The 26,123-nt window shown below is 40.9% G+C and overlaps 1 protein-coding gene across 2 annotated transcripts in view; it reads left to right on the plus strand.

Annotated features, from left to right (window-relative positions):
• Positions 1-26,123, plus strand: part of PSMB7 (proteasome 20S subunit beta 7) — a 56,465-nt gene that overhangs the window by 26,218 nt on the left and 4,124 nt on the right. Inside the window, exons 6-7 of one of the 2 annotated variants that reach the window (XR_014265369.1) lie at positions 1,898-1,956; positions 12,450-12,531. Coding sequence is in view for 1 of the 2 variants with exons in the window: in XM_082467834.1 (XP_082323960.1) it covers positions 1,898-1,956 (59 nt within the window). In the remaining variant the exon portion in view is untranslated. The remainder of the gene's footprint in view (positions 1-1,897; positions 1,957-12,449; positions 12,532-26,123) is intronic. The other variant, XM_082467834.1, reaches the window with a different exon arrangement.

The following is a 26,123-nucleotide window of genomic DNA, read 5'->3' on the forward strand; positions in this document are numbered from 1 at the left end:
TATTCTTGGACCAGGTTGGAAAAGAAGTATTTTTTTTCCTGAGGTTTCCTTATTTGCAATTTTCTTGTTTCTTCGTGACAGTTGTCCTTTGTTTTCCATACAAAACCAGCTCGTTTTTTACTATGAAGTCTGAGACTGGTTCTCACCAATGCCTTAAAACAGGTTACTTTCCCCCCTTGATCCCTGAAACTCAGAGTAAATGTGTGAGTCACAAAACATTGGTGAACTTTGACTCTTTTTCCAGATTTTCCAGGATGCATAAACTATGAAATTCCAAGGTTTGATTTTGGTGAATTTGTGTATATATATCTAGTTTTATTTGGGTGCACTAGTTTTATATCTGTTTAATTTCTGTTTCCTTTGTAAAGGGCTTTTAATATCTCTTTAGGTTCCTTTTTTTTTTTTTTTTTTTTGTGGAGAAAAAATTGTGAGAGGGGAAAATGGGGTTGCCTTTTGCTCCCAAAGCTTAAATGAATAGTCATTGCCCGTAATGCCGTCTACGCTCGTAGCTTCCCACTGCTTTAGATGTGATGTATCCGGTGCTGTGAAGGTAATGATCCTCAACCACAGCAATATTCCCTAACAGGAGTATCTGTCATATTCATTGGGATTACCATGTTCATTGATTTGTGTCTGTAAATCTGCTGTTTCTACCCTTTAAATTTGATCTATAATTGGACCTCCTTAAATGGTTCAGATAAGGTAGTCTGTATTTTCTCAATGCAGCGATGCTGTCAGCTTCTCCTTTTTCATTATACATTCAGCAGACTTGATAAAATCAGCAGGACACCTCATTTGAAACTGTTTAATCGCTGCCTTTTTCCTTTGCTAAACCATTGAGGTGGTCAAGCGATGTACACAAATCATTTTAAATAGAAAATATGGTTTTCTCTGTGACCCAGCTAAATAGATAGTGTTATGCAAAACAAGTTAAAAAGTAATAAATGCCAAAAAAATCTTCTAATTGGAGTAAAAAATTGTGGGCAACTCTATCCTCTCTCCAAAAGTAGAGTATCCTAAAATATTGCCAGGACCCTGTAAAGACAAGATGATGGTTTTCTAAAGATTCTCTGGTTTCTGAACAAAGCAAGTTTAAATTTTCATAGTGCTGAGCTGCTTTTTATATCCATTCAAAGGGAGCCCATACTTATTTGTAATGCCTTTATATCCTACTTTTGTAGGGAGAAATTTGCTGTCTGTTAATATCTATGCAGCATAACCTTTCAGCCATTTGCTATTGTGATAATAAATTTTTGTTTCTTTGTCTGTCATTTTGTCTACTCAGCTGTTACTCCTCAAAGTACGAACTAAAAATAATAGCTCCAAATAAATGCCACATAATAAAGTGTTTTACAGTTGTAGCTGGAATAACCTGGTGGCCGTAGCTCACAGTCCTATTACCATTGCTGGTGCTGTAGTTTCTTCCCCGTGTGTCAAGGTGACTCTACCAGGGCCAGCTCATTAAAACAATCTATTCTTTCTAACTGGCTTGGTATTTAGTGTTATACCCAGCAGCCTGCCAAGGCACAGCTTTGGAGCACAAGAGTCACAGCACAGGATATATGAAATTATGTGGCATTCACTTTTCGAACAAATACAAATTATCCATAACCTCATTTTCATGCTTCAGGATTTTATTGTGAATAATTTACAGTTACTCCTGTCAATAGTAGAAGTAGGGCCAGTTGCAGGTTTACCTGAGATAGTGGTAAGTGTGACTCCAGGCTTTTGAGGAGCAGTGTTTACCTGGTTTTTGTGGCCCTATAGTATTAATATTTACACTGTACTTGAATGTGACATTGGGTGTGTTTTGCCATTTTTGCTGCCCCGAGGTGAACTTGAGATGGAGAAGCTGGGAGTTGGTAAATATGCTAAAAATGCATCTTTTTTCCTACAGGTTCTGGCTCCTTAGCAGCAATGGCCGTGTTTGAAGATAAATTTAGGCCAGATATGGAGGTATGTTAAGTTCCTACAGTTTTATTCTCTTTCACATTATCTTTCTAGTTGTATGTTGGACATTTACAAATTGATTGCTGATTCCTCCAAAGTTTGAACAGCACTGCTGTTAGTTGGAATGCTCTTTGGCACAGGTACTGTGTTTGCTGAGAAGACTGGTTACTTGGGAAAGCTTCATTTTGGAGTGGCCTTGCTACGCCCTCCCTCAGGCTTGAGGAGCTTGCACTGTTCGGCTTTCTGCTCTGGCCTTTGGGCTGTCTGGGAATCTTCTCGGCTGTAAATGCTGCTGCAATGTAGCATGTTTTCTTATGCGTTATCACAATATCTCAGAATGACAGGTTTTTTGTTTTTCCACTAAGAATAGAGAAACTATGTATGTCTTTGCATGTCACACAGACCTGGCCTGAAAATGCGGGCAGTTTGAAAAATCCCTATGGGTTGTTCTGCATTTGGCAGAAGATGGGGACAATACCATGTGTGTAGTGACCTATTATCAGAGCATGATGTATCTGGTGTCTCATATATTTATAAGAGATTCTTTTATTATATTTTCTTTGGTAGTGGGGAGGGTGGTATCTTCTGAATGACATTCCACCTGTGTCTGCTTTAATGATAGATGTACCTCGATTAAGCAACCCCCTAGACCCCAAAATCTCCAAGAACAAGCCCCAGGTCTTTCATTGTCGCTTTGGAAGGAGTGTTCAGTATGCTTGGATACTTTATGGTACCATGTTATTCCTCCACTGTGCTTTATCCTCGCTGCTGAACCAGCTTGTAGGCACATTACGTCCTGAAGGCAGCCCTTATCATCTGCCCTTGTTTTTTTTGACAGATGTTAATTTTTTCATGGGTAGTATCAACTTGTTTTCAACAGTTATTAGGCTGTTTATGAGTGGTTTACCCTATTCCTTAATACGTAGGTTTCTGCTCTTCCTGCTTTTGCAGTAGTGTTTTGTGTAGATACCGGCGGCTGTTTCTGGGAATTACTTTTTGACAATGCTTTATGCCTAATCATCTTTGGAAAAGATTGCATGTTTAAAAATTTTTTTTCTTCTCTAGCTCATCGTCGTCAGAGCATCAAGTGTCACTGGAGCTCTTAAGCTCTCTGATCTTCAGGTTTGGGCCAAGTGCCAGGAGAGCAGAGAGCGTGGGGTCGTGGATGCTGCTCAGCCAGGACAGGGGGCTCCTGCCGGGAGCCACTACACCCTTGGCATTTGAGGATAGCACAGTAAGGGACTCGGTCACTGGTGGCTAGTTTTCTCCCCTTTCTTGAATTATCTGCAGGAATTAAAACGTGTGACTAAAGATAGAATTTAGCTAGGTGTTTTGTACTAGAAACAATAGTCTTGCTCCAATTAAGAGTAGTAAACAGGTCCAAGTATCAACTGTAAATGAGATTAGAATTCTGTTCTCATTTCTCAATGTGAACATTTATTCCCATATCAGCATTATTTTCTGTTTGGGGTTCTTAAGTACAGAGGAAAAATAAGATATACTAGGTCACTTAAAAAGAAAAATTAGAAACCATCTCCCAGTTTTCAGACTAAAGGAGAGGAATTCCTAACGCTCCGCAAATCCATTAGAACTAATGCAGGTATAGAGAGGAAGACTCTGATGATTTCCATTTAGAAAATCACCTGAGTAATGTTAGGCCCTCCTTTAAACCACATTAATCTTTTCAAATTTTCTTGAAAGCTGTGTCTGTTTCCAGTTGATTGGGACTTCCATATGTTAAAGAAAAATGAGAATTGCATAAAAAGTTGAAAGCATGAGGTATATTAAAAGTGATTTTAACACTCTGCTAAAGTAATTTTATATTATTTATTTAGAGTTTGGATTTGAAATGATTCAAAGGCCATGAATTTAATATTGCTGATTTAGGGAAGCAAAGGGAAATGTGAATCATCCCTTCAATAAAATTTCTGATATTATCAGTTTGAAGAGTTGTGTTCCTTAGATGAATTTTATCTATAATTCAGACCACTTATTGTTTTGTATTAGCTGTGAGACCTTGAAACAGGTTGACTAAATTCCCATTTCAGATTGTTAATTAAATTTACAATTTCAGGTGAGTGGTTTTTATTCACTGAAGTTATTGACACTTGACACAGACTGACAATCAACAAAAGTCACTTTATTAAGGAGAAGGTAGTACTTGCTTCTCCAGTGAAGTGAGTTTAAAAGTAAATAGAAGGCAAAGGTAATACTTTTAAAAATCTAAAGGGATATTAATAGATACTAAAATTATTGTGAAGACCAAGCAGCTAACTGCTGGCCACCCTGCTTTCTTCTGGTGAAGATTAAGTGATGTGGTTTCAGTGGAAGGCCGAGACTGCTTAGGAGAGTTGAGAGAACCCTGTTTTAGTGACTTTGCTGTGAAAGAGAATTCGGCCAGGGTGTCATTTCTGGCTCTGCATTTGCATAGAACTCATGGAAACGTTTGGTTTCAAATTTCCAAACTTTTTATTTTTCTTCTTTCCAGGGAGGCTTTCTGTCTTTCTGTGGCAAGAAGCCCTCCATAACTTTTCTTTCTTGCCTATTTTGAGACTGAAGGGTTGGATGACTAAGTCTGCTTATTTCCCTTCAGTAGGGGAAAGGATTCTGGACGTGTCTCAGACAAACCCAGGAGAGCATTTCTGCCTCTCAGGTCTTGCATGGATTGCCAGGGCAGTAACTGCTGCTCACTTCACAGAGAATTGCACTGGGAGGGGAAGTTTCAGGCTATCATAATTACAAATTGTTTGCCAAACAGTGATTTTTAGGCCAGACTCATGAAACAAACTCTTGGCTTTATTGTTAAAACAAATAAATTAGGAAAAGCCCATAGTCTTTTTTTTTTTTTTAAACTACAAACCTGTGCCTTGGACAGTGCTGGGCCTAGACTGTAGTATTTATGGAATGAAAGTCCCTGCCTCCTTAAAAACCTTTAATATTTTCTCATGGTCTTCGGCTGCATAGTCTGGTATGGTAGCCACCAACCACATGTAGCTATTGAGCACTTGAGTGTAGCTAGTCTGAATTGAGAGGTGCTGCAAGTAGAAAACACATCCCAGATTTCAGAGACTGGGTACAAAAAATTTACAAACATATCTCATTAGTAATATGGTTACATGTTGAAACAATACTATTTTAAGTATATTGGGTTAAATAAAAATATTATTAAATTTTTTTCACCTATTTTTACTTTTTTATATGTGGCTACTAGAGAATTTAAAACTACATATGTGGTTCACATATTTCTATTGGACAGGGCTAGTCTTGAACTTGTCATTTGCACACTACATTTAAGGATTCTGCCATGTCTGGATGCCACCTCTACTGTTATTTTTCTTGAAAATTTTCTTTTACATCAGCTCACTGTTTTATAAATTGAGTTATCATTTACATAAAATAAAATGCACAGATCTGAAGTGTGTAGTGCGATAGATTTTGGCATTTGTAATTACCCACCGTCAATCAGATCAAGACAGAACATTTCCTTCACTGCAGAAGTTCTCCTTTCCAGTCAGTTCCCTTTCCTCTCTTCCCTACAGCCACTCTAGTTCACCTATTTAATTTAAATTTATTTTTAAAATACAGTTTGTATCTATGAAATCCTGGGTTTGATGTGCTGGTTATTTTTCCCCCCAAGACATGAAAATGAGTGCATACTATTAATATAAATAAAAAATGTATTCATGTATCACCATCACGTAAGCCCAGGGGTATGAATATTAAACTTCAGGAAACATAGGTCTGCATTCCTGTTCCACTTCAGCCCTTCTCACCTGCTTGCTGTTCTTTGAATACAGTGTGTACTTGCTTGCTGTCGAATCCCGCTCACTGCCGGTGCCTGCCAGCAATGCTCTCACCTGCCTCCTCATCTGTTTGTGTTCCTCTACTGCATTGTACACACCTGTCCCATTGTTTTATGGCTGTTTTCAGGGGCATCTCCGCTACTTGCCGAGAGAGGGGAGACCCTTGAGGGCAGGGACCATGAAATCATCTCTCTTCTTCAGCTCCTGATGTTCAGTACATGTTTGTAGAGTTGAGACAGGATAACCCGGAGCTAAAGCAAAATCTGAGTCATCAAAAACCACCTGGGAAATGGAGGGGACTTTCTCTTCTTCCCATCTGGAAAGTGCTGAACTTTTTTTTTTTTTTTTTTTTTTTTTTGAGATAACAGAAGAAGATTAACTAGTACATTTCTCAAATAATACACAGTATGGGGCCAGAGTCAACAAAGCAAACACCCCGTTGAGTACACGGCCGAAATGAAGATGGGCCAAAGGGCAGATGCTCATTGGGAAATTACAGGCCAAAAAGCAGAACAGTGAAACCTAGCTGGGATTCATAAATGCCTAAGATGGGCTTCTGCCTTTTGAAGTAATCTGAACCAGTGATTTGCTTCAGGTAAAAGCTCTGACTCCAGGTTTCAGAGAAACTGCCAGCTAACTGTGTGAGTTTAAGGCCCATTAAAAATCTTTTAAAATTCTCATCCAGTTGTGGCCGTAACACTGCCTGTCCTAGTCTTGGGATGCTCATTTTCTTGTTTTTCTCCTTGCTGTTAGCCTGGAAGTTCTCTGAGGGCAGGAACTGTGCTTATTCGTTTCTATTTCCTCACACCTAAAATGGTGCATAGTAGGTAGTCAGCCAGTATTTGTTGAATGAGTGGATAAAAAGGTGTCAGAAGCAACCTTTCTTAGTTTGTCCCAGATTTACCTTCCTTTGAAACAGTTTGATAACTTCACCTTTAGTGTTCATAGTACTCAGATTGATAAAAATGAAGGCATTAAAAAATTGTATTACTGCTGATAAATCTCATGCTTTGTTTTTATCAGCAAAGGTGCTTATTTGGACACTGTACCTGTGTATTAGCAGAATAGTGGATTTTGAAATGTGTGAGTTGACCTAGTGACAAGGGGTCGGTTGTATTAGAGGGTTTTGGGTGATGATCAATTGTGTGGAGCCATTCCCCTAGCATTTTTTTTTTTCCTGTTGTTAAGGCTGCCGTAAGAACTAAGCCCCAATCCTGGTTATTATCCACAGGCTAGCTGGACAGGAATCAGTGATAAACACACTGTGGCCTTCTGAGTCCATTTTCCAGTTAAGTATGAGGAATTTGACCATTGTACCTGGAAATATGGTGTTAGCTTCGTGCGAGTATGTATCTTGAAAATTGCTGAAATAAAAACTTTTATTTTAGGGTGGGGAGGGTTAAGGAAATGAATCTGATAGCTTAGGTTAGTTTTCCTTCCATCCTGTTTCTTTGTAAGAAGGAATGTTTCCATTTGGCCCAGTGAGAAATTTAAACTCTTGAAGATTATAATTCATAAAAATGGGTAGAAGATTAATATTTAGTCTGTCAAGATCAGTACTGTCCCCTCTTTGCACTAATTGTCAGAAAGCGCGCGAGGGCTGCTGAAGGGTAGCGGTGTGCGGCAGGACCCTCACATCACAGGGAGATGATTCAAAGGCAAACTGTCCTGCACCCTCTGGTATCGACTTGCAAATTAGCATCTGGAATCTAATTAAACAAGCTTAATGAAAGTAGCAGCTGAATACTGCTGGAAAAGACAATCAGCTTTTTTCCCCTCTCTGATACATATTCTGTACTATTGAAGTTGGTCACCAAACACATCATGTGAGCACAGTTAAAAAAAATTAGCATTTATTTGAAGAATAGAAACTGTTTTTCATTCTGTTACGCATTTGGCATGCTTTGGCGTCCCATGAGAGCCATGCCACAGCAGATAGTGCACAATATTTATAAATCCATGACAGGCAATAATAGCAACTTGAAAAATTCTTTTGCTAGAATCTCAAGTTGAGAGCTGCCAAAAGCTGAGAGGATCAGATCTGCAGTGGCAGCTGCTGTGCCCTACAGTTAGAATTCTAGACTTTGAAGATGCTCAACTTAAAGAAATGAAGACTGCAGGCTTAGCCAATTTTTGCAGGTTTCTAGAGCTCTGGCTCTCTGCCTTTTGAAGATGAGTTGCTGAAGCTTCTACCACTGCCTGAGGCGTGCTAACACCAGCAGGATCTTTTTTTCCCCCAGTCTTAGTGTGTCTTCAGTTTTAAGTAGCACATGCTTAGTCAGTGCCAACTGTGATGGTCCTTTTTCTGGTCACAATACCGAGGGATGAGCTCTTCCCCTATACCCTTTAGAGAGAAGCTGCAAAGATAGATGGTGACGTATACAAGTGCCACTTCAGCCGTCTGATTTATGGAGTCATATTTCATCACTTGGCAAGTGCTGGCCTCTAGAGAAGCCCTTATTGCTAAAGATGTGAGCAGCTATCGCCCTAAAGGCTTGTGGTTACCTCACAAACGTGATGCCAAACACGTAGCTACGGAGGAAACAGAATTAATCTGTCATTGCAGGCAGCTATAGATCCACTTTAAATAATGAAAGAGTTGATACCAATATGGTGTTCTATAGCAAATTTTAGAAATGACTGTAGTTTTTTGTTTGTTTAAGTCTAATAGTAGAAAGACACTGAAGTTTCAGATTTATTTGTGCCATGCAGATGGACAGTAGTGTAAGAGATCTGCATTATTTTGATTTAAAAAAAAGAATCTATTCAGTTTGGCACATAGACTGGTCCCAAGGGGAAGCATAGAGCATGAGTTCAATGTGGTCAGATGGAAAAGGGCACAGGAGCTTAGGAGCTAGAGGATTGGGCTGTGAGTGTGTTTCCACTGTACGCACGGCACGACTGTGGGCAAGCCACGGCCTGGCGCTGTTCATCCAGAAGACGGGGATCCAGAGACCTGCCTGTGGGTTGCTGTCAGGATTAGGTGTGGTCTGTAAAGCACTTCATATGATGGCTCACACAAAATTGGCTCTAAAATATGGCAGCTGCTTCTATTTTTTAGTAATTCAGTAGTAGGATACAAACATCACATAGCAACGATTAACATGATTATTTGTACTTGTGTCAGGCTTGATGATATAGATAGATATGATTCTTTTTTAAATTTTATATTTTATTTATTTATTTTTGGCTGCGTTGGGTCTTCGTTGCTGCACGCGGGCTTTCTCTAGTTGCGGCGAGCAGGGGCTACTCTTCGTTGCGGTGTGCGGGCTTCTCACTGTGGTGGCTTCTGTTGCGGAGCACGGGCTCTAGGTTCGTGGGCTCAGTAGTTGTGGCTCGCGGGCTCTAGAGCGCAGGCTCAGTAGTTGTGGCGCACAGGCTTAGTTGCTCCGTGGCATGTGGGATCTTCCTGGACCAGGGCTCGAACCCATGTCCCCTGCATTGGCAGGAGGATTCTTAACCATTGCGCCACCAGGGAAGTCCTAGGTATGATTCTTCTTTCTTATATGAAAGCTTAAAATCGGAGACAGGCCTAGCTAGTGGTCATGATAGTAGAAGAAGCCTGTTTAACACATAGCACAGGCTATGGAAATATTTGCCTTTTTGCTATGGGGAGAAGGTATTGAAAACACAGCAGTCATAATAGCTGATGCTTTTTGAGTGCTTATGCTGTGCCAAGCTCTTTTCTAACAGCTTTGTCTGCATCATCTTATTTACTTTTCAACAATCGTGCGGGGTCTGTACTTTGTTATCCCTGTTTTGTTGAGAAGAAAAATAGGGTGTAGGGAGGTCACATACCTTACCCGAGGTCACACAGCCGGGCAGTGATGGAATCATGGTTTGAACCCTGGTCAGTCTGGCCCTCCGATGTGATCGATCACCCTGCTCTTCTGCCTCTTTGCTAGGCCTGTAGTTCTTTGACAGCAGAGTGGGGAAGACATCTTATTCCAGGTGAGCAGAGATGTGGGCTGCTTGGGCTATTCCTTTTCTCTGATGAGGTCTTGTGAAGATGGCACGAAGCCAGACGAATGTCAGAGGAGGTGTATAAACCTCTTTGGTGAGCTCAGTGACTGGAAGGAACCCAGGGATGGAAAGATGCAAAGTTAGAAATACAGAGATATTGGGAAATATAAGTAAGTCATTTGGCTACGGAAGGTTTTTTTTTTCCTTCTCTTTGAATTCATCAGAATTTATTTTCATCTTTTAATTGTCCTCCCCCGCAAATATCCTGAGGTTGTTTTTTCCCTCAGAATTTCCAAATATTTACAGGGGAGCTGTTTTTCTCTATATAGCTAACGTTCAGATGGCATAGCCTTCTTCAAATTTAGTAATGAGACCAATAAGCCTTTAAATATTGGTGAATGGCATTTGTCCATTTGAGGCAAATCATGAATAACTTGAACCAAAAATAAATAAATAAGCAAGACTATCATATTTGAATAATGAGGTGTTCTTTTTACCCCAACTGCCAAAACTTTTTAATCTTCGTCAACAATTGTTCTGTCCTCCGTCTTATTTAGGTTGCATCTGTGCGACTCAGCTCAGGAGCCCTGACAAGCGGCATATGAATTCTGTATTCATTAGTGATCTTGATCCAAATGCCTCTGTCCCTGCCACGGGGGCTCAGGTGTGGAAGCTGCTGGCTAATCCCACCAGCTGACATTCAGAGGTTTAATGACTCCATAGGAAGGTGACCACTCGCTGGGAGGTTTGCTGGCGGAACCCACACAGCAGACAATGGAGATCAAGGAAGATGATCAGTGTTTAGCCGAGCACCTTCCTGTGTGACTTGAACCCTGCTAGCATCAAACAGAGTTTTAAGTAAATGCAAAATTAAAAACAAAACAAAACAAAACAAAAAACTTGCCCTCGATAGCTATCATAAACAATGATTTTCCTGTCTGTGTTGATATTGATGGTGTTTAAGACTGTTTTTCTTGTAGCAGTTTAATAGGTGTCAGCTTGATAAGCTGAACTTGACTCACTTTTCCAGATTTTTAGATTTTAAGGTTATGTTTGTCTGGTACTACATCTGTTTAGGTATCTTGTATATCTGGGAAAATATATATATACTTAAAGCCAAAATTAATCCTTATGAAATGTTTCTAAGAATCTATGCTGACATTTTTGTTTCTTGTGATCTCTAGCTTTAAAAAAATTACTATCAGAATGTGAATTCTTTGATTGATGGGTGACTTTTCACTAGATGTTTTGACTTTTTTTTAGGTCCTCTGTTCTAAAAATGTTGGATGCCTTATTATTTTAATAACAGCTTCATTGAGATATAGTTTACATGCATACAGCTCACTTACTTTAAGTGTACAATTCTGTGGTTTTTAGTATATTCACAGAGCTGTGCGGCTATCACCATAATCCATTTTAGACCATTTTCATCCCCCTCAAAAGAAATGCCATATCCATTAGCAGTCGCTCCCCATTTCCCCTCAGCCCTCCCAGCCCGAGGTAACAGCTCATCTACTTTCTGTCTCTACAGATATGCATGTTCTGGACATTTCATACAATAGGAATCATACAATATGTCTGTTGTGACTGGCTTCTTTAACTTACGTATTTTCGTAATATTTCGTCCTTGTAGCATGTATTGATACTTCATTATTTTATGGTTGAGTAGTATTCCATTGTATGAATATATCACATTTTATTTACCCATTCATTAGTTAATGGACATTTGGATTGTTTTCACTTTTTGACCATTATGAATAGTGCTGCTGTGAACATTTGTGTACAGGTTTTTGTGTGGACATATATTGTCATTTCTCTTGGGTATATATATACCTAGGAGTAGAATTGCTGAGTCATGTGGTAACTCTCTATGTTTAACTTTTTGAGGAACTGCCAGACCGGTTTACAAAGTGGCTGTGTCACTAGTAGTGTATAAAGATTTTAGTTTCTGCACACCCTTGCCAACATTTATCATTTGGCTTTTTGATTATAGCCATCCTGGTGGGTGTGAGTTGGTGTCTCATTGTCTTAACTGATGGATTCCTTATTGGTTAAGAACTAATGCAACTACAGAAATGTTTAAATGTAACTATGGAAACATTTGACACACTTCTTTATGCACTGGATTTGGGCAGTAATTGGGATGGTTGTGTGTTTAACTATTGGAAGGTCCCTTTTAGAGGCTCTCCCTGAGGCTGTTTCTGTCATTTGCTTTTGGTCCTAATTCCTGCTTATTGGTTTTCCTTAAGACCTGAAACATTAGACATAGTAAAGTGTGTCTTTTTTGTTAGATCAAAAATGTATTAATTTTTCCCCAGTAATTTTCTCTCATTGTATTTAACGTTAAAAAAAAGTTTTTAGAGGTTTCAGAACCCAAAGATATAATCCCTGGGGCCCTGTATAGAATTATTCCTGGTAGTGATTTCCAGTGGAGTTAAAGACTTAATTTTAGAAATGAACAGATACTAAAGTTGGCCTTATGGTTCAGTGAGTGATTTGGAGAATTACCATTCAACCTTTAGAATAGATGATAAGACACTGTTGATGGTTTAAAGCTTCTCACCAGCATCAGATGTTTTGAGTTGTCCCCTTTTGAAAGAGTGAGTTTGTTCTCCTGAATTTGAACCCACTGGTGGGCCAGCTTTGGAGAGGCAGAAAAGGACTTCTTGAGTTAAGGTTACTCCCTTGGATCTTCTTGCTCACATTTTCATCCTGTGGTGTTTTGTAAGGCAGATGGAAGTTCTCTCTGCTGTTTCACTTGATGATTCAAGAGCAGGACTTTGCTCCCTGCCATACAGAGTTTGGAATGTCACAGGTACATAATTGCTTCTCTCCCTTTGGATTCCTTCATCTTCCTTGACTTAGAAATGGCCACTTGGGGCCAGGCCTCTGGAATTCAAGAATCAACAAATCTAAGGGAACTGACCCTCTGTAAAATTTGAAGTTCTCCATTTCGAATTCTTTGAAGAGTAATGAGAACACTGCAAATGGTATACTGCCATAGTTATTGACTTTGAAAACTCGTTGTTGATTTTTCCACCAGAAATATTTCTGTGCAAAAATTTTTCCAGGTCTTCTACCCTGCTGTGTATACACTGAATTTCATTTTCTTATATAATCAATAATATGTAATCAATCAGCAGGTGCTAATTGGGTACCAGCTGAATGCATACACTTGGTGCTGTAATTCAGAGATAGTATTGAAAGAGACCATTCTGTATGACGGTGGAAATTCCTTAAACGGCTATGGGCAAAGTAGCTTGAAAACAAGGGATTATTTTACTCGGTAGTAGATAGGTAATTATTTATGATGCATTTCTTTGGAGCAGGTGTTCCATTTGAGATGTTTTTGCTTTACATATTTACTATAACTGTGAAAGGTAGGGGAAAATATACTATATAGGAGAAATATTTCACAAAGTATGTTGCTTGCTGCACCTGTGGCAAGGATCCAGCAGACAGAATGTAACTTCTTTGTGACCAGAGACTCTTGAATCGGAGAGAGGTAAGAGCTGGGGATAATGCTGGATAGAAATAAATGTTTGGTGACTTTCAACTATACAGGTGGAATTAAAAGGAAGATGTTATTGCTAATATATTTGGCATCATGTTATCAAAGAGAAAAATAGACTTCTTTATCTCTTATCAAATTGAATTGCCTTTGCTAACTTGGGTCTCAGGGACATAATTTAAGGTACTAAAAAAATGCTTCCTTTATGTAGGTTGTCTTTTTTGTTACTCAATCCAAGCCAAGATTTGGAATGTCATAGCTCCTTGGGAAAATAAATAAAAGAAGCTCTTTTATTACTTACTGATTTCATTCCATTCTAGAAATCTTATTTTGTAAAAATTTTGAATCATAAAAACATTGAACGGTGGCTTTCAGGAGAAGATGGGAACCCACACCCTCCACCCCGGCTGCTTGAATTTCACTGTCAGAAGTGAGGCTCTGTGTCTCAAATCCAGGAGGTCATCTGTGGGTAGAGGCTTGCAAGCTCTTGAACAATGGATTTCTACTTTTCTTGTGTATAAGTTAGAGAAATATAAGAAATGAAATATAGGACTGAGTGTTACTGGATGGTAGCTTAGAATCTTATAAGTTTTGCCTTGGCAGGTAATTTGGCATAAATTGTTAATGTAAATCTGGGTTAGTGGTGAAGACGTTATTTTAGTAAAAAAGATAAACTGCTGATTAATTCAGCATAGAACTCAATTACAAATTTAAAGTGTCTCTGCGGGACTCCCGGACCCTAAAGACAGCAGATGTTGAATTGATACTCCAGCATATTTCACAGTGGTATGAAATATTAACATGGTTTATTATACTTGTGTGGTGTGCGGTATTAGAAAGGGGGAGGTAGTGGGCATGTGGGTGTACAAAGCAGCCACACATTATACATTTGCTAATGTACACTGAAGTGTGATTAAGGATTTTGGGGAAGTTTTGTCTTCTTATTTTTAAAAAATCAAATAGCTCTGTGGAAAAATTAAGTTTAAAATAACATTTGGGGCTAAATATTTAAATGTGGTACCTATGTATGTTTACATTGTACATGTAAATGAACATAAAAATGGTAAACTTACTGACACAGGATATTTAAATGTTAAATGGGACCACTGCCTATAAGAGTAGGGGAACTTGAGGGCTTGAACTGTATTTTAATGAGTTAATTGTAAGCTTTCATGGGCTGGAATGTTTTCATGGGCTGCTGTACTGTTTTTACCTTCTGATCTAAAACATATGGTAATTTTAAAATGCCCCGATAATTTTCACAGGCAGAGAAGTTTCATTTCTAGCCAAAAAAAAAAAAAAGCTTTTATAAGGTTTTCATATATCTGCATCAACTCAAGGGGAAAAGTCAGCAAATTTTATGTATCGGAAGACCTGAATAAATGGAACTGCCAATATTTGAAGGGATTGGCAATTCTTAAGAGGTATGAGAAAGTTGGCTTAGATGAGATGTTTCAAAGCCATTACTACTATTATGACAGTTATTTTTTTTGCATCTCAGCCTGTATCAAGTCTAGGTTTTGCTAACCGAAGTAAAAACAGTTCCAGAAATAGCCAAATGATTACAGTAAGAACAAATGTACCTTGGATACCTCTGCTGTTTTGAAGGCTTTTTTAAAAAGGTGCTTTCTCAAAGACTTCTGAGACACATAAAAGTTGGCAAAGGCAAAAGAGCAGTGGGCAAAGAAACCAGAAGTGGTACCTACATCACCGGAAGAACATCTTCTTTATCCCCATTAGAGTCGCCACTAAGGCTTCTGTAAACTATTGAGAGATGGTGGTCATTCTGAGATGTGAAGGGCGGCCTTGAGATCCATTCACCTGAGTTCTGTTTATCTCCAGCCAGGTGCCAAGCTCTATGTCTGATTATGAGGCAGGGCCCTTTCTTAGTGACATTTACAGCCTAGTGGGGTGGTGGACAGGCCCACAAACAGTACTGAAAGAACGAGAATGGTGCACATAAGGGGGACGTAGTGGTCACGATCAGAGGAATTAGTGAAATCTGTCTGGGGAACTTCAAGGTGGCCTCAAAGAGTATGTGACTCCTCACTTGAAATTCTTTTTGTCTTGGGGTTTGAGGAAGGGGTGGGGTAGGGAGACTGAAGAGGAGAGGAAGCTATTCCAGAAGAGGGGCATCACCACATACAAAGGTGTGAGGACTCGTCCTCTAACTTTCTCTCAGTTGTGTAATCCTGGAAGTTTGGGCAGCTGAACATGTTTGGAAATAGGAAAACAAAACTCCAGACGGTGTCTAAAGTTGTCTGAGTGGTCATTTCCCGAGTCAGTGTGGGCTTTTAATTAGCATCCGCTCTTCAGTGTGGGATAAGGCCGCGCTTAGCTTCCCTGTCCCTGCGTGTGAATATTAGTTTAGAAAGCTGCCACGTTCCATTAGAGCTGGTTGTGTTTCGGCAGAGGGTGCAGGAGCTGTGTAGACTTTTCAAATGTCCTTTGAGATTTATGTTACAATGTAATTGGGAGATGCTGGTACTTAGTGTGTTGTGCATGGCAGAATGTGAGATCACCTGCTGTAATGAGACCCCAGCAGCATACCTCAGGAAGGTAGTTAAAGTTTTAACCTTAACAGATAATGTTACTTGCTGGTTTCTGTGAGGTAATTTATACCACTCCCCCCTAACCCTGAAATTGTGCAGAAGCCAAAATTTTTAAAAATATGAAGTTGTGCTAAATAGATATTTTAAAATTCCACCTAGTAGTACAGATTTTTGAAAATATTTGCAGTGAACATTGTACCTGTAGAACACAATCACACTCATAGTCGTTGTCACCCTCTCATAATGTTGGAATATGTTTTTTTCTAAAATCAGAACTGTGGTGATATTGGAATGCTGAAAAGACTTAAGGATTCATTAACTTTGATTCCTTGACAAACATATTAGTTTCTTTTAACTCAGGTAAATTGAATTGGGGTGGTAGAGGAATAAGAACAGGGCATGATGGAAAGTGTATGCATGGACTTTGAAGACGTTTAGGTTGAAGATTGATTTTTGCTTCTTCTGTAACACCTGTAGCCCCAGTTTGTAAAATATAAAACTCATTTGTAAAATGGGCTTAAAGTCAGTACCTGAAGGAACTGTTAGGAGGACCATATTTGTAAATTGCAGTCAGGCTTAACAAAAGTTTGCTCTCTTATCCTCTGACTACTTCTTGCCCCAAAATGTTAAAAGAAAATTAAAATGCCCTTTTCTTGGTCTGTTTCAGTTAAGATTTACAATCAACAAATGGCCTGATGGGAAAATTAAGTTAAATGGTATCTTTTTTATTGACATACAAGGTGGTTAAAAAACAATTTGACTCATTGTGTTTGCTGAGAGGTTTTATGCATGTATTTTAGGGAGATATAAACATTTGAATGTAGTACTGATACAGTGAATTTGATAGGCTTTTTGTTTTGGGATTTGATGAATGTACATTCTGTATTAGAAAAATTCATCAGGATGTTCTTAACAAGCCAGATGAATGATGGAATGATAGAGTAACATTATTTAAGCAATATGTTTGCAACTTTGAAGAATTTTAGAGGTACTTTAAAAAGATAAACCCATGAGTGATTAACCAGTTACATCTAAGGACTAGACAAGTATCATTACTGTTTTTGGACGCTAATTGTTTGGAGGTTCTGCTGTCTTGAGTGAAAAATCCATGGGCTCTGGAGTTAGACAAAACTATGTTGAATCTCAGGCCTTCTAGCTGTTGGCCATATGCCTTTGGGTTAGTCATTTTCCCTCTCTGAGCCTTGGTTTCCTGGATTTGTAAAATGGGCGTAAGGGGTAGTACCTACCTTAAAGGGTTATTTGGAAGAGTAAGTGGAAGAATGTACTTGGCACAGTGCCTGCAAACAGTAAATGTAATTTCTGTTTTCTCCTCCTTTTAGAATAGAATTTCTAGTGAAGTATAATAAGTGAAAATGTGCTACTTAGTACACTTCTTATTGACATGGCAGTGAAGTTTATGGAAGATGTGCATGTGAACAGTTTTATGGCGTCATTTTGAATTTCATTTGCAGTATAATTGCTTGTTTCATAATTGATTTGCTTTGAACTAGAGGTCGAAAAAACAAAGTACTGAGTTATTATCGGTTGCCCACTGCATTGGTAGTTCTGAAAGGGTTAAGCTTTTTTTTTTTTTTTTTAATTTAATTTATTTTTGGCTGTGTTGGGTCTCCGTTGCTGCGCGTGGACTTTTCTCTAGTTGCTGTTGTCTTCGTTGTGGTGCTCGGGCTTCCCATTGCGGTGGCCTCTCTTGTAGTGGAGCATGGGCTCTAGGCACGTGGGCTTCAGTAGTTGTGGCACACGGCCTTAGTTGCTCCACGGCATGTGGGATCTTCCCGGACCAGGGCTCGAACCCGTGTCCCCTGCATTGGCAGGCGGATTCTTAACCACTGCACCACCAGGGAAGCCCAAGGGTTAAGCTTTTTGATAACCGTTTGTGTAAGTTAGCAAGAGGGTAGAATCCAGTCAGTTTAGCATTCATCATGGGTTTCCTGCATACCAGCCACTGTGCTAGCAGTTTCTCCTGTGCAAAGAGTCTTTTAATCCTCATAACTGCCCTGGTGCTAGATGGTTTTAGGCCTTTTTTGCAGATGAGGAAATTGGGACTTAAAAATGTTGAGTGGCTTTACCACCCGGGTAACATAGCTGTAAGTAACAAGACTAGATTCATACCTGGATCTCCTGGATCTTAATTCTCTTGCCTCTGCCTCTTCCCTCCTCCTCCCCAGCCCCCATCACCATGATCAATATGGCAGATATATCCATCGACTCCAGAAGTTTCCTTATGCCCTTTTGGAAGGCTCCCTCTTCCCCCCAAGAACCTTAAGTAACAGTGTATCCGAAGGCCATGAGTGCCTGGGGTCCCAGGAAAAGGTGGTTGGCAGAGGCCTCATGGAACAGTATCTGAGTTGGTAGCACCTCATGATCAGGCTCTCCTGCCCCATCCTGTCTCTGCTTGTCTGCTTTACTTAGGCCTGTCTGCTTCTGCTTCCTCAGAACTGTACCTTGCACATGGCCAAACCCTCGTGACCATGAATCTCCCTTAGAGCTTCCTTCTTTACAGTCTTTTGGCTCTTGCCCCCGTAGGTAACTACTCCCTTATACTCTTTCTACCACACTCCAGAGGCCAGACAGGAGTATTTTGAGAGCCCTGCCACCAGTGAAGTGGCATTTACAGGTTGGTTCCAGCCCAGGTCATTTTTTCCAGAACAACCTCAGTATACTTTCATTGGCTCTGCCTTTATCTTGTGCCTTTTTGGCGACACTCTTTAGAGTTCCTGCTGCAGAATATATAATTAAGTTAATCATTGTCTCCCATCAACCCACCAGAAAAACAGCTGCCAAGAAGTTACAAAAGGCCTTTCTGTGAAGGCTGAGTTTGTTTAGAGTTTGGTCAGTGTCCGTGACTGATGCTGAAAGTCCAGGTGGCACTCTCTGCTTCTCCCTCTCCTGCACTCCCACCTGCCTGCTGCTTCCTCCTCTCCCACGTTCACCTCCCAGTCCTGCTGTTGGTCCTCCCCCGCCAGCCCAGGCCCACCATCACCACTGGCACTCGCTGGGAATACTGTCATCTCCTGCTTTCCTGTCGCCTGCCTTTGGCCTCTCCTCCCCCACTGCTTCCAGGCTGCAGTTTCAAAAAGCACACATCTAACTACATCATTTGCCAGCTTAAAATTTTCCACGTCTTCCCACTAGTGTGAAGGGTCAGCTCTCTGTATGGTCTGTGAGGCTCTCTGGGATTCAACCATGCTGAACTAGCCTACATGACCACACCCTTTCTCCTTCCCATTTTCATAGCTTTATTCCTGCCATCACTTCTACGCCTTGGCTTGGCTGCCATTTACTTGAGTGTCAAGACACAGCCCAGTCTTTATCACCCGAGCCCCGTGAGACCTCTGTACACTCGTAGTTCCATTGTCAGCCTTGCCTCTTAAGGACTCTTACCATATTGTACTTGTTTCCCTCTGGACTCTGCACTCTTTGTGGGCAGGATCTGCATCTGTTCAGGCCTTATTGCCAGTGTGTGGCATAGTGTCCATGAAGTGTATTAGTATCAGAGCAGAGCATTAGTAAATGTTTGCTGAACTAAGCTGACCTGTCCATTTGTTTCAGGGGTTTTGCATCATTTGAAATTCGCCTCATTTTTAGCCATCTTTAAATGTCCTAGAACAAGGGTGCTCTGTACTTCTTTGGATCTCCTTCCAGTCCTTCCTGATCCCTGTGGGGCTGCAGCAGCAGGATCATACAGTGTAACAGCCCCTGTAGCCTTCCCACGCACCCTACACTCGGCACAGGTTTCCTACCCTACAGGCTTTGGAGGTAGATAGGCTCGATGTGAATGTGGCTCTTTTTCACCTTTGCTGTGACCAATTTACTTCATTTCTCCCCCCCCCGCCTCTTTTCAGACGATAGCCCTTGCAACATCTCCAGGAGTTTATCGGCAGAGTTACCACTGACCACATTGTTTTATGGAGAGAGAGAAATATTATTAAGATCTTATTACTACCTGGGGTGGCTTGGTTTTCATTCGGAGGATTGTTGAACATATTTCTCACTCTTTCTTTAAACCCAGTCTTTCTTGTTTTTTGTTTTTTTCTCTGATTATATTTGATTCAGTGCAGCCTTGGAAATATATATTTGTATACACATATGCTGTGAATGCTGATTTCTTCTCCTTGTGGAAAGCAATATGTTCCCGTCTCTCTTGGTCCTTTTCCCTCTGGAAGCCTAGGTGTTTTTCCTTCCGTTCGCTGTCTCAGAATCCAGCAAAACCTCTTGCCCACCACCTTTTTTCCTGTGGTGGGATAGGAAGACATAGGCTTTGGTGGTGCCAGGCACTAACTTGGCACAGATCCCTGAGTCCCACTTACACACAGCCGTGTGCCTTGATTGTACCAGCCAACCATTCTTGCCCCTCAGTTTCCTCTGTGGTACAGGTGGAGATAATGAGGATCAAATAAGTACCATAAGTGTTTGGCTCAGACGCAGGGATGTGGTGGGTGTCCATGTTAGTTCTCTCACACCCTTACCTCTTTCCTTCTACTCTTGAACTTGCTGCCAATTCTCTTTGTAAAGTCTGTGTGTCAGGGGCATTCCCTTCCCTTTATTCCTCCCAACAGCCCTTGGACAGAGGCATTATCCCCATTCTGATGGCCCCCTATGGCTCAGAGAGAGTTAAGCACTGTGTTCATTAGTGACCCAGTTCTTCCAGGCTTCTCTTGTTCTGGGATGGCCTTTTCTGGCCCCTTGTGGTTGTGCAGCCTTTCACATCTCTCCTAGCCTGGGTTGTGCTCAGGCTTTTGCATCATTCAGTGATCTGGGACAGGCCAAGTTGGCAGGGACTTGGTTGGCAGTTCCTTGAATATGAATTCCCTTTCCCGTCCCGGCTGAAAACCTCTTAAATCACTCCTGCACCCTCAGCCGGCTTGTCCTTCATTATTTGCGTCATCCAGATCTTGGATGCCACAAAAGCTTCTGAGGGAAGAAATGGCGGCACCATCTAGACCTTAAAGACACAGTCACTAACTCACTCCCCACTCTGGACACACTTAGTGCCAGCTGCAGCTCAGTTACACCTGACAATTCAGGTGTTTACACAGGCAGACCGTGTTAACCCAAACAGCTCAAGCCAAAACCAAAACTCAGACACCTTTGTTTTTGTCACACGGTCCACTCTGAAAAAAAAATTAACTTTTTCCACTGTAAAATATGTGGCTATACAGGGGATACATCAGGTCTGTTGCATGGTACAGGAAGCACACTGCTTTTGGGGAGACTGTTTTTAAACACTTTTTTGAGCTGTTTAAATTTTATTCAACCATCAGCCATGAATGACTCCTTCAGGCCACATCAGTGACATAGTCAGAACCTCAGCTTGTCAACAGGCCACTGCAGAACATTGTGTTTAAACCTCTTCCTTTCTTTCGTGTGTGTAACTGTCTTTGAATGCTCTTGCTCCCTCGTCCCCAGTTGGGACTGGTGCAGTTAGGGAATTAGCCCATTTTGGTATCGATCTGTTTCATAATTAATTTCATGCTTTAGTTTGGCAAAGCCGTGAATGCATTTGAAGTTGATGTTTCATTTTTTTCATTTGTCGACGTTCATGCCAAGCACTGTGCTAGCTGCCTGGGATGGAAATGGCATGATTTTGGTCCTCTTTTTAGAGTCCAGACTCTTGTCACACACAGACTTTAATCTGTTCTGCTGCAGATCATCAGAGCAATAGCTTTTTTTTGCTGTTTCAAATCAAAGTGACAAAAGATTATGCAGATTTTTTCCAAGACGAATTTGGACTGCTTCAGTTCTTATTGAGTAAGATCGTTAGTTTTTAGTAAAGGAGCAAACTGTTGTGAACTAAATGGTCCTTGTAGATTTAACTGCAAATAGGAAAATTGGTGAAAATTGTGGGAGAGTTCAGCTATGATGCCACCCACATCCTTATTCCCCTCGAGCAAAGGTAGGAGAGCCACTGTCCCCTGACTCTTGCCTTGACGGTGGGACAGAAAGCAAAGGGGTGCCTCTGAAATGCCCTGAAAAACAGTAGAGCCAGGGGAGCTCCCTTCGTTATGAAGAAGGCTGAATATTTCTTTCTTTTTCAACCACCTTAACGTTAGCGCCTCAGCCACATAAATGGAATGTATTTTCCAGCAAATAACCAATTTTATTTTAACTTCTTTAAGAAATTTTAGTTACAAATCTATTGTTTCAGATGACTTGCCATATATGTGTATTTTCAGATTCCAAAGCTGTATTTAAAATGGTATGTTAGGTTTTTAGTCAAATGCATATTTAATATTTTGCCTGCCCCCAATGTAAGTAAAGCACTGTTCAGAAAGCAGAACTGAACAGTAGAATGTCGAGGGTTTATTTAAAGAGTGTTAATTTGATGCTGAACTGTCCAGGGTGCCCATTGGCTGGAGCACCTACATTTTACTCTGGTGACATTCCCAATCTAAAAATCACTTAAGTGAGAAGAGAAATTTGATTGTAGCTGTAGACAAGAATAATGTGGAAAAGTTTCTTTGCAGCACTATTTTGGACCTGCACCATAGCGGATGCTGAGGTAATCTGTCAGTTTGTGAGTGTCTACAAAATGCAACTCTCTAGATAACAGGTTTAAAGTAAAGATTTAATACAGTCTCCATCTCCTGTGATGTTGCAGTGACAGTTTAAAACTCATTCTCTAAATCTCAGCAGACTTTATAGCTAGCAGTGGGCCAATATAAAGTTTAATAGCATTACAACACATAAATCATCTTTTAAAGATGCTACTAGTAGCTGCAATATTAAATGCAGACAATCGCCTGTGTTATAAATAATTTATCAAACACCGTTTCAGATTAGCCTTCCATGCTGAGTTATTTATTTTAGCCTTTTCTGTACGATTCCTAAGGCACTTTTTGAAAGATCCATTACTGGTCAGTTTAATGAACTTGGGGGTCTGTTTTGTCCCCTCAAGCACTTGGGTACAGCTGTGGTGACCATTACATGGCCGACATGGACCTCTTTTTGCCTTTTACAAGTGCTGCCCATTTGTCATGTAGCGGTAAATGGAGCTGCACATTGGAGTCCAGGGACACATTGTGCGATGCAGTGATGGAGACAAACAGATAGCTCTATAAAGTGCTGCTTGTCACAGCTGACTTGTAGTACAGTAGTACATCACTCTTATTGTAATCTCATTTAAGAAGCAGGGGTGGCCCGGGGGACTGATATTCCCAGTTAGTTTGGTCTTCGTAGCCATAAAGCAGGAAGTGCTCCTTTTATATTCTCTGAACTTTTAGGGAGTGTGCTTTTTGCTTGGATTAATTATTATAGGAACTTCTCCACAGCACTGTGTGAAGATTTGTCAGCAGGTTTGTTTGGACCTCCTTCTCCTGGCCTGGGGTTTGGTACAGGCAGTCACTCCTTAGAGATAAATTGTGTTTCTGGGAGCCCTCTGGATTGCTGTATTAAATAAGTTACCATTTTTTAAGTAATAACTATATGCCAGACCCTATAGTAGGTGCTTTCTATACTGCATTTCTGTATTACAGAGGAAGAGAGTGAACTCAGAGAGGTGAAATGACTTGCCCAAGGTTGCACGGCAGTAAGTAAGTAGGAAACTGGAGATTCAAACCCAGTGTGTCTGCCTCCACATCTGCCAGATGACCTTGAACCTGGGTTGCCCAGCTAACTTTCGAGCACCAGGATCATGGTGATCTTTTGGCTGAGCAGCTCAAAGTAAAAGGAAGCTGCCATTGGCGTGGAGAGCCTTTTTTTTTTTTTTTTAATTAATTAATTTATTTATTTTAATAGCCTGGATGAGTCTGGCTGCTCTGTCTACACATTGAATCCAAGTTCCCTTGTGACTAGCAACATAAATCCATGAGCAGCTGGCCAGGGGAGGATGCTGGCCCGGCAGCGGGAGAGAGCCTTACAGCTGGGGTCACAGGCTCTGCAGGGCCCTCGTCAGAGCCCCTCTGTAGCAGCTGTCCCCAGGCGGATGCTGCTCAGAACTTATTAGGTCACTTTGCCTCTTCCAGAAAAGGGAGATGCAATTTCCTCATGAAGAATGAATCCTAAAGGAAGAAACAATGCTTCTGCATTTATTGTGAGCCAGAGACAGATAAAAATGTGGTGTTTTCCCCACCTCTTGCTTTTAGTTTGTGGTTTTTCTTAGTAGTTGTCCTAAATATTTGGTAGCACGTGTTAAAGACAAGACTTGTTTAATTGTGAAATTCACTATAAAGAAAACACAGTGTGAATATGCCCAGTAGCATATTTGCATATGTGTCTAGAATTCTGGGTATGGAAATACTGTGGTAAAAGACCATATTTGTCATATGATACAATTCCTGGCACATAGTAGGTGTCTGTAAATATTTGTTGAAGACATTAACCATGTAAGTAATGGGCAGACAAAAGAGCCTTGGCAATTTTCACTCTATTTGCCTTTTGAGGGTTTTTGGTGGAAGTGAGGAATATGTGAAATAAGACTTTGGATCTTAATATTGATCTCTGCCATATCACATTGTAGAAATGTTTAAGTGGTGGTCTGTGGGCAGTTTGGGAAACAGTGCTTCCCCCTGCCATGGAAATGACCATCAGAGGGACTGCTAGCTGGCTCAAAGAGAAGTTGGCAGCCACCATCTTTCTCTTAAACTTGCTCAGGTTCTGAAGATCCTTGCTGATGGGGGAATGACACCCTGAATCAAGGGACTGCTGTCCACTGTCCCCAACTTGCTCAGGAGCCCCCAGCTCAGAGCTGAGACAGATTACTTATGAGCTTGTGTGCTGTGGCATTCTGGCTCTGGAGCCCAGTGGGCCTGTTTTAACTATTTATTAGCTATGTGACCTTGGGCAAGTCATTGACACTCTCTCAGCCTTAGTTTCTGACAGTACCAACCTCAGAAGATGGTTAAGGGCAGGGGTAAAAATGATGATGATCATCAAAGTGCCTAACTCAGTACTTGGCACATTATAGTAGGTGCTTAATAAAATGTAAACTTCATTCCATTTCATAACATCTTCAGTCCTGTGTGTATGAGAGGTGGGTAGGACTGGGGAAGGAAAATCAGAGACTTGTGATATTTCCTTCCTTAATGAATTATCTTCCCTAGAATTGGGGGGGGGGGTGGTGGGAGGAATTTAAAAGGTATATTTCTCCAATTTTTAAAAGCATTACACTTTAATAGCACACATGATAATTTTATGAGTAACTCAGGCTATATGTAATATATTTTACACATTTTTAAGTTTTATAAGTTTATCTACTCACATTAAAGAATATTTGCAAAATAGAGGAAGACTCACCTGTAATCTCAGCACTGTCCGCATCCTGGTATCAGTGGATTGTAATGGATTGATGTCAGATATGCACGCCTAATATAATGTGTATATTTCAGTTTCTTGTAAGTCTTCCCCCATCCCCGTCCCCAAATATAAAATAATTTGGGAAATTTAAATCTGCAGTACTAAGTGCTGCCAGTGGCATTTGTGACATCCACTTGGTACTGTTGGCTGGCTCAAGGCATCAGCAGCAGTGATGAGAAAAGCAGTGATGACAAAGCAAAATAGTAAAACAGCAGAGAAGAGAAGAGGAGATGCAGGTCAGGAGCAGAGGTATAAGCAAGATGCTCTGATACACAGGACGCCCCCCCCGCCCCGCCCCACGGGTTATTTATTAACAGACGCAAGTTGGAATGGTTTTGCACTTGTTAAGTTAGTGGTTGGTTTTTGCCGTGTCTATGGTAGCAGCAGCAGCGGCGGCGGCGGCCATCTCCTGCTCTAGGATGCTTTATTTGCTACCACCTTCACTGGTTTCTGGTAAGGCTTTTGGCCTCCATAGGCTTGGGAATCCCAGGAGGGAACTTCTGATTAGAGGATCATGTTTGAATGAATTCTGTGGGGCTGTATGTGCACAAGAGAATAACTGGTTCCATTGACCCCACATAGGTGCCACTCAGGAAGTGGAAAAACCTGGTGGGATAAAGGTCAGAATAACCCCCGCAGCCCCTGCTGCTGGGTTGCTGAGGATCCCATTTCCAGCAGGGCCTTCTCTATCCTTCTCTGAGTCTGAAGAGGGCGCTCATGTCACTGGAATCCCACTTATTGGCTTAGGGCAGGCAGAGGAGCAGGAGCTCTGAGAGATCTCTCCGATCTTCTCAGGACTTGAAGACAGTGGACCTGCTCTTTGATCTCAGGCTGGAATTTTGGGCAGGGCATCCGTGTTTCTCCAAGGATGTTACTTGGATGAGCTCTTTACTTCAGCTTGCATGTTTATGGACTCTCATGCCCTGGTGTACCGGGAAGGTGGGCTACAGCTCAAGTTCAAGTCTGTTCTTTGGGAGATTGGTTCATTTTTTGTCCTTGTTACGTAGAGAGCTTGAACTTGGTGTTCCCCAG

The sequence above is a fragment of the Balaenoptera physalus genome, assembly GCF_965194825.1.
Source record: "Balaenoptera physalus genome assembly, chromosome: 7".
NCBI classification, from domain to species: Eukaryota; Metazoa; Chordata; class Mammalia; order Artiodactyla; family Balaenopteridae; genus Balaenoptera; species Balaenoptera physalus.